This window comes from Chaetura pelagica, unplaced genomic scaffold (genome assembly GCF_000747805.2).
Source record: "Chaetura pelagica isolate M959 unplaced genomic scaffold, ChaPel_1.0 scaffold470, whole genome shotgun sequence".
NCBI classification, from domain to species: domain Eukaryota; kingdom Metazoa; phylum Chordata; class Aves; order Apodiformes; family Apodidae; genus Chaetura; species Chaetura pelagica.
In genome coordinates this window covers 765,263-774,243 of record NW_009951911.1, presented here as the reverse complement: position 1 = coordinate 774,243, position 8,981 = coordinate 765,263, and the positions used below count along the sequence as shown (strand labels likewise).

The following is an 8,981-nucleotide window of genomic DNA, read 5'->3' as shown; positions in this document are numbered from 1 at the left end:
GGGAAAGAGGGCACCAGAACTGTGGGCTCAGGGCAGTTGTCAGGACTCCCAGGGCAGTCTGGCTGCAACAGGAAAGTCACAAAACACCAACTGAAGCTGTTGCTGATCTTTTCGCTGTTGACCTTTAAAAAGCTGGATTTGACAGACAGCAGCTACAGGAGCTAAACTGAAGTCTTTGCAGAAGATAAAATGCCACTAACAGCAAAAATATAGGTAAGAAACAGAATATACCCAAATCAGGACTCCCAAGTCATAACTCTGAAACAGCTATAACATAAGACACTTGGTTTGCAAAAGGAATTTTTCAGTTCATTGGTCTTCCCCTAGAATTCATAGAATCAAGCTTAGAAATTCAGTCCTTCTAAGGCAGAGGCCCAGTTTTTATTAAAATCCAGTCGCATCTGGTGATTTCATGTGAATAACACCATTAGGCAGAACCCCTAATATTTACAAAGCAGTGTGGGAGGAAAAGTGTTTTGCAGAATCTAAAATACTCATGTTCTATAAATCAAAGTGCAGAGAGACAAGAATGGAACCTGTTTAATACACCTACTGAGGTCATAATCTATGACCACTTGTTTCAGTGTTACTCCTGCCTAGAAGCTCACTCCATTAATGTGCCTGGGTTTTACACTGTGCTTTACAGACTGTCCTATAGGAAGTTCATGAGAACAGATGTTTTCTTTGACACTTTTACTGCCCAGAAATTGTTACTTTACCAACATGTCCCTCTGTGCATTCCCCTGTAGTTAAAGCTTTCCCTTGATGAGCAATATATCTGACACAGGGGTGAGGCACATTTGTAATGTCCCAACAGAGAAATGCAAGGAGATAAAAGTCTTGTCATGGTAACAAACATTTTTTTTTTTTTCTGTTATGTATGGGATGTCATTTAAAATAGACTTTTCTTCCAAATTTGTTCCAAATTTCTCATGCTCTGTAACAGAAACCGTGGAATTAAGGGATAAGTCTAAGTCAGAAGGGCTGGGGATAAGGAAAACCTCCAAACGTAACATCAGGCCATTCTCTCCAGTCTTCATCACTGTCCTTCAGTCACTGCATCCCAAACCAAAGCTGCTGATCTGCATCTGCCCTGAGGGTGCTGTGCTCGTCCTCAGTGACCCCACCATGACTGAATCCTCACTGATACTTCATAGAATCCTAGACTGGTTTGGGTTGGAAGGGACCTTAAAGATCATCCAGTCCCAACCCCCTGCATGGGCAGGGACACCTCCCACCAGCCCAGGCTGCTCCAAGCCCCATCCAACCTGCCCTTCAACACTGCCAGGGATGGGGCAGCCACAGCTTCCCTGGGCAGCCTGGGCCAGGCTCTCACCACCCTCACAGCAAAGAACTCCCTCCTAATATCTGATCTAAATTTCCCCTCTTCCAGTTTCAATCCATTCCCCCATGTCGTCTCACTAAAAGCCCTTGTCCCAAGCCCCTCCCCAGCTTTCCTGGAGCCCCTTCAGGCCCTGGAAGCTGCTCTAAGGTCTCCCTGGAGCCTTCTCTTCTCCAGGCTGAACACCCCAACTCTCCCAGCCTGGCTCCAGAGCAGAGATGCTCCAGCCCTCAACCATGTCTATGGCCTCCTCTGGACTCTAACAGCTCCATGTCTTTCTTGTGTTGGGGACCCCAGAACTAGACCCAGCCCTGCAGGGGGGTCTCACCAGAGCAGAGGGGACAATCCCCTCCCTGGCCCTGCTGGTCCCTCTGCTGGTGACACAGCCCAGGACACGGTTGGTTTCTGGGCTCCAGCACATGGAGCTGGCTTGTGCTGAGCTTCTCATCAGCCATCATCCCCAAGTCCTTCTCCTCGGGGCTGCTCTAAATCCATTGACCATCCAGCCTGTGTTTGTGCTTGGAGTTGCCCTGGCCCACATGCAGGACCTTGTACTTAGCCTTGCTGAACTTCATCAAGTTGGCTGGGGCCCACCTCTCCAGCCTGTCAGGATCCCCCTGGATGACCTCCCTCTTCCCCATCATGTTGACTGCACCACACATTTCACAGTCACTGCCTTGCAGGAAGCAGGGAAGGTTTCCCAATGCCAGCCTACCCACCCTGCTCAAACTGGTCCTAACACAATCTTTCAGACTCTCACAATTTTTACTTTCTGAGAAATGGAGACCAGCCTGTGGCCAAACACTTTTCCCCACCTCTGCTGTGAGCTCAGGACTCCCCAGAAAGAACAAAACCTTCCCAGCAGAACCACACCAAACCACCCTCTCCTAAAGCTGCTTCCCCAGAGGCTTTTTCCAGCTGAAGTCCTTGTGCTCTTGAATATTTATTCCACAATAAAACTTTGTTGGCCCTTCCAACTTTCCACAAGGCATCCCAGCAGCACAGGGAGAGGAAGGGTGGGCAGTGACACCCAAGAAGGTTCCCTGACACATCCTGCCCCAGCACCGTGCGCAGTTGCCTCCGACTCAGCCAGAGTGTCTGGGCTGGTTTCCCACGCTGGTGCTCATGAGTTTCAGCCAAAATAATTCATCCACTTCTGAGAATTAGAACAACATGTATTTGTTCCTTTTTTTGTTTTCCTTCTTTTAAAAAATGGCCTTTACCTCTCCTTGGTAAAGTCCAGCCCTGCTTAGTTTGGAGGAAGGAATTCAAGAAGGGCCTTTTTTGGCTCCCATGAAGATCTTCCTAATATCAGCCAAGATATAAACACTGGAGGGAAAAAAAATAACTGCTCATATAAAACCAGGAGAGTATTTGGGAGTCTGCAAATCAAATGGGACACTTGAGTGTGCTCAGGTTCACAAGTGTGATGGTGGCACCTGCCATTCCAGAATTACTTTATTATTATTATTAGTTGTAGTAGTAGCATTTATTATATATAATAATATATATATCATATATATAATTATATTATTATATATGATTACATTATTGTTAATAATAATAGTAGTAATAATACTAATGAATTCACAGAATCACAGAATGTTGGGGATTAGAAGGGACCTCTGGAGATCGTCAAGTCCAACCCCCCTACCAGAGCAGGATCAAATCTAGGGCAGGTCACTCAGAAATGCATCCAGATGGGTCTTGAAAGTCTCCAGAGAAGAAGATGCCAATGATTATTGATGATTATTGATGATTTTTAATTGTACTTCCCACTTGGTTCTACAACTGAAAGCGAGGAGCCTCCCTGACTCTTGCCAAACTGATGCTCTGTTAGCAGGACAGAAAACTCTCTGATTTGGATGTAAAATAAGCCAGGGAAGACTGAGCAAGTGACATGATGCTGAAGGCATGCAGTAAAGAAAGTGAGCTGGAAACTGGATAAAACCAAGAGAATGGGAGAATGGGAAAAACAGCACCAGCAGAGAGGGAGGAGGGTCCCAACCAGGGTCTCAGGCACGTGAAGTGTGTAAGGAAACAGAGACTGTTGCCACAAAGCACCTAAGCAGAGGGGCCAAGGGAATGGAAGTTGCTCTGCTGTTAGATGGGAACCCACAAGAAAATCATAGAGCCATGGAATGGTTTGGGAGGGACCTTAAAGGTCATGCAGTTCCAAACCCCCTGCATGGGCAGGGACACCTCCCACCAGCCCAGGTTGCTCCAAGCCCCATCCAACCTGCCCTTCAACCCTGCCAGGGATGGGGCAGCCACAGCTTCCCTGGGCAACCTGGGCCAGGGTCTCACCACCTCACAGTGAAGAATTTCTTCCTCATGTCTAATGTAAATCTCCCCTCTCCCAGTTTTAATTCATTCCCCCTTGTCCTCTTCCTACAAGCCCTTGTAAAAAGTCCCAGCTTTCCTGTAAGCCCCAAAATCATGGGAAGACAAAAGGGTTCCTTGCTGTTAACCAGCATCATCAATTGTAAGAAACTGGGTGACCCTTAAGTTTTGGGCAGGAACATATGGTGGGTTCTTAGGAAGTGCAGTTTTACCCATTTAGAAGAGCAGTGAGGACTGTGCTTGACAGAGAGTTCAGCAATTTTAGGAGTAGACTCCTGGAAGCCTTCAAAACTGCAGCCTCTTTTGTCTTAATTTAGCTAATGTGGGACAACTTCCCAGAAGAACAAGACATTCCCAGCAAGCCTAAAACACGACTGCTGGAAACAAGGTGTCCCTATTATTATTATTACTTTTTACACATTACAAAATACCCCTCCTTCAGTCTTGCTGTGAGACAGCAGAAATGGCAAAACAATTTTAAGGATGATAAATGGCTGGATCTCCCAGGCAGGGTTAAGTGGGAGGTTTAATGAAGCTGGAGACAAACTGCTGTGGAAGAGTTGGGCTACTAGAAGCAGGTGGTGCTTCTGGAGGAAGGAATATCCTGCTTTTCATGGTCCAAAGGAAGTGTTGGGAAAGCAAAGCCTGGCACTGAAAGATAAGCACGTGCTAAGAGCCCTCCCAGCACCACGTGAGTCTCTGTCCCCCCTCCTCAGGACTTTGCCCCATCCTGGCTGAGCATCGTAAAAAGAACACAAAAAACACACTCTGAAGATGTTACTGGAAATTTTCAGAAAAAAACCACAGTTAACTTTTCAACAGAATGATGCTTCAATCACTTTGCTGAACTGCAAACATGTGGAAAGCCCACCCTAAGGTCAACATTGCTGGCAAAAATCAAGCACAACTGGGCCGACCCCTCCACAACCTGATATTTGCTGTTGTTCCCAGGTCTTGCACATCATGCTTTAATAGTCTGGAAATGTATTTAGCTTCAGCATTGTCAGAGTAAGTCATGTTGTCAGGCAGCAATTTGTTTTCAAATGTGTTTTAGACAAAGACCGAGAAAACCAAAAGAAACCAAAGCAATTTGGAAGGGCTCAATAATTATTCTAAAAGACAAGAAAGGGCCACAAAGGACAATGAGACTATTGCAAGAACAGGGGAACAATGAATAATCCCTCATGAGCTGCTTGCCAAAACCATTTCCCACAAGAAAACACCTCAATGAGAAGACAAAAGTGCAGATTTTAGGAATACAAAACATATTGTCCAAAATATGTTCCAAAATATCTCCATCAGAGGATTCTGAGCTATGAGGTCAGGCACCTTGTGGTGACACCTGACAGTCATGGTCCCAGTCACCACGCTCCTGATGGTGCTACCAGGAAAGTGCTCCAGGCCCTCCAGGTTTGAGAACTGCCTGTGCAGCTCTCAAAAAGCCAACTTTTGAGCTTAGGCCAGTCTAGATGTTCTCTACCTTTCAGATGAGAAACCAGCAGGACATGTGCTACTCAGAACCCCCTCCCAGTTCATCCTCAGCTCCTGAACACAGCCAGAATATCTCGTATAAACAAAAGTAAAGTCATAAAAGACTTCTTGCCACCAATGCTGAAGACTGAAACACCAACTATTTAAACAAGTTTTCACTTACCCGAGTTTCCTTCAACTCCTCATTTCCATCAACTTCATCATCATCCTAGGATGAAAGCAAACAATGTAATTAGGCAGCCTTGGAGATAACAAATTTGATTGCAGGAAGATGATGTGTTGCTTATGATTGGATGCTGAAGCTCAGACCATGGTTTTCAAAAGAAATGCCTGTCTGGACGCTTGGGCTGATTATCAGGTGAGGTCTGGCAACCTAATGGCCATTTAGATCTTGGTACTGGGGACAGAATTAGTCTCTTGAGATGGCTGCTGCAATTTGAATGCTCCTGAGGAGGCAGGAGGAGTCACACTCCTCAATATACTCAAGGGACAAAAGTGACACTTGGGAAGACTTCATGTCTGGAATGTTGACATAACACTGACTTCCAAAGCGTATCCTCCACTTCAGCTAGACTTTCCCAAGAGGAAATACAAGTCATCCCAGATAGTCTGCACTCAACACAGCCTCTGTGCAAGCCACTGCCTCTTTGCAACAGCTCCAGGATTTCATGGAGCAGTGGTGAAGTACCACCTGGCTCCATATGGAACCCAAGGGGTTCAGAAGCTGTAGCTGCAGTTTTGCATAGAGGCAATAGGGAAAAGAAGAGAAGGCTCGGCCATGAGCCAGTTCATAAAGGGTGGCTACCAAGAAGATGGAGACTCCCTTTTTCCAGGCATTCTCCTGGAGAAGACAAGGGGTAATGGGTATAAATTCAGGTTGGAATAATCTTCCAAGGGAAGTGATGGATTCCCCTACGTTGAACTGTTTTAAGACTAAGCTTGACAGGCTGCTGGGCCACCTCACTTAAACTATACTATTGGCAGGTTGGACCAGAGGATCCTTGAGGTCCCTTCCAACCTGCCATTCTATGATTCTATGAAGCCATTTGGTTTCTGCTCTGAAGCTACTGATGCTGCTACAATGATCCAGTAGACAACTGGGTAAGCTGGAAAGCATTTGACTAAAAAATAACAGTAATAAAAAAATCCCATTCTGCATGCAAGAGAAAAATGTAAAAATTGTTTGAACATCATAAAAAGAGGGTCTTTGCAGCAAGACTTTCAAAAGAATTTCTGAGGTTTCCAGCAGGATCATTCAGCTGGTCTGTAACTGCCAACATTCACCTTATCTGCTGGTGCCACAAGGAAGAAGAGCATTGGAGTTTTTTTTCACTGTGCTGTGCAGAAAACCTCTGTCCCTGAGGGGAATGAGAAAGGCTCTATGGCCACAGCTGGACTTCAGCTGTTGCAGATCTCTTGACCATGATTTCGTAACACTCACTCTCTCCTGAAAAAGGTGATCTATTTTCCTAGTCTCTGACCAAGATTTGGAGAGTTGGATTTCTTTCCTCAGTCTGAAGAAATCCTTTTGAAACCAGGACTAAGAGGAATGACCACAACACAGGCAGCTCTTGTGCATTTATGCTGTGTGCTCCCTGGTGCTGGGCAGGGGGTCCAGACACAGGTTTTATTCCTCATTGTCTTCCTTTTAGGGGGCCTAAAGAGCAGCCAAATTTGGGCTCACAGCAATATGAAAATACTTCCAGTGGCTTGTGACCTCCTTCTTCCAAAGAAACCAGACTTCTAATCTCTCTTCTCTCATGTGGGCTCTTCCACGGGATGCCACTGATTTATGGCTCCAGAGCCAGCTTCCCAGAGACTGCTGCTTGGGCTTCACACGGGCCAGACAGGGGCGAGATTCCTTTGGAAGCGCCAGTCTGAAATCAAGTTGAGCAGGGGAAGGACTGATGGGAAATGAAACTGACTTGGAAAAAAAAGCTGAAGCTTGGAATTGGAAGGAAATTAATCCTGAATACAACAGAGAGAGTTCCTCTTCTTTGAGGAACTCAAACTTACCTCTTTTGTTGAGAAAATGATGCCAGTGCCTCTTCTCCTCTCCTTCGGCCGCCGCCTCTCCCGGATGGACTGTTTGTTCAGAGATCTGTCATCTAAGTCCTGATCTTCACACTCTGCCCAAGCAAAGAAAGGCTGCTTTGGTATCAGTGATTTACACCCATGCTTTTGCTAAGGTACTGGTGTTCTTTTTGAGCTGATCAAGGTCATCTTGGCTTGTGTCATATTACAAAGGAGTTATTAAAGCAAATGAAATGCAAGCTCAGTGCTGCATCTGGTTACTCCTTCCTTTATCAGAGCCCAGAGGGGTTATCCTACCTGTCAGCTCCCCCCTCATCATCCCAACTTACTCCTGTTCTGAGGGCAAATAGTACTACTTCAATTGCCCCCCACCTCCAGCTCTGAGATCTAAAGAGTCCATGGATCACCTCAATTACTTATCCAAAATGGAGAATACCCTTTTTTCCCTCTCTGGAACAAGCAATAGGCTGTATCCTACATTAGGTTTTCCATTTAAACAAATAACACTTGTTAGGTGAGATGGCAGCTGCACAATCCACTCCCTTCAGATAACAAGTGAACTTTTTATCTCTGTCTGTACACACTGAAAGTTCTAAAACCCATGAAAGCCCCTGAGCTTTGGCTGTTCTCCCTTCTCCTGGGTACACACCATTCTTCTCCATCTCTGTGGCTGCACCTCTGAAGTCTGCTGGATTCACAGAGTCAAGACCAAGATACTTATTTGTTCGAGTCAGGTATGAACTGGTATAGAGGAGAGGTGCTGACGTGGAAGGAGATACAGGTGTTGTGGGTTTGTCTGGCTGCGCTGGGCACCTCAATCGCCGATAGATGGTCTAGAGACACAGAACCATGACAGACAGTTAGTAGAATGAAGAGGAACTAGCAGACTTGGGATTTCAGGGAGCTGGGTAATTTTTTAGAGTGTAACAGTTTCCTCACTGCTGCCGGAAGTGACCACCTCCATCTGCCAGATCAGGTTCACTCCATCAGACTGGGATGAATGTTTAAAGCATTTTACAGCTACCATGTGAGGGTACGTTCCCATGGCTGGGAAGTTTGGAATCAATCTCTTTGTCTCTACAGCCAATGGAAGGGCAAACAAGTTATCTGATAGAAATGAAAGATTTAGAGTAAAAAAATGTAAGTGGTGCCAAGGGGTGAAAACTGGTCTCTTTGGTCTCCCATTACACACAGAACATCTGTGGAAAAACGTGAATACTGCCTGCACAGCAAGGATGGATCCAGGTCACATTTCTATCATTCACCTTCTCATTCCACTTTCTGAGATTTACACAGTTTTATTTTCTGGCAGCAGACAGAAAAGTGAAATTCCCAGCAGAGAGCAAAGGACCAGCTAACCTCTGCCACCTCCATACCCACATCCCTGGTGCAGATGTGAGGTTCTACTCCTCAATATCACTTATTTTCCAGCAAGTCTGCCCCCTTAACATAAAGAGATTCCCTGAGGAGTTTCTCCTGGTCTCAGCTATCCTAAATCATAGAATAATGGAATGGTTTGGGTTGGAAGGGACCTTCAAGATCATCTAGATCCAACCCCCTGCATGGGCAGGGACACCTCCCACCAGCCCAGGTTGCTCCAAGCCCCATCCAACCTGCCCTTCAACACTGCCAGGGATGGGGCAGCCACAGCTTCCCTGGGCAACCAGGGCCAGGGTCTCACCACCTTCACAGTGAAGAATTTTCACTTAATGTCTAAATGGTTTCATTAACTCTGAAACATGAGAAGGGAGGCCAGGAGGGTCACCTCCTC

General features: G+C 46.0%; 1 protein-coding gene across 1 annotated transcript in view; it reads right to left on the bottom strand.

The window, feature by feature from the left end:
- The window catches only part of LOC104385842 (protein phosphatase 1 regulatory subunit 12B-like), a gene marked incomplete at its 3' end in the record, with an annotated part of 15,596 nt that overhangs the window by 4,335 nt on the left and 2,280 nt on the right, over nucleotides 1-8,981 (bottom strand). Inside the window, exon 4 of the mRNA XM_009994343.1 lies at nucleotides 5,340-5,384. Coding sequence (XP_009992645.1) covers nucleotides 5,340-5,384 — 45 coding nt within the window. The remainder of the gene's footprint in view (nucleotides 1-5,339; nucleotides 5,385-8,981) is intronic.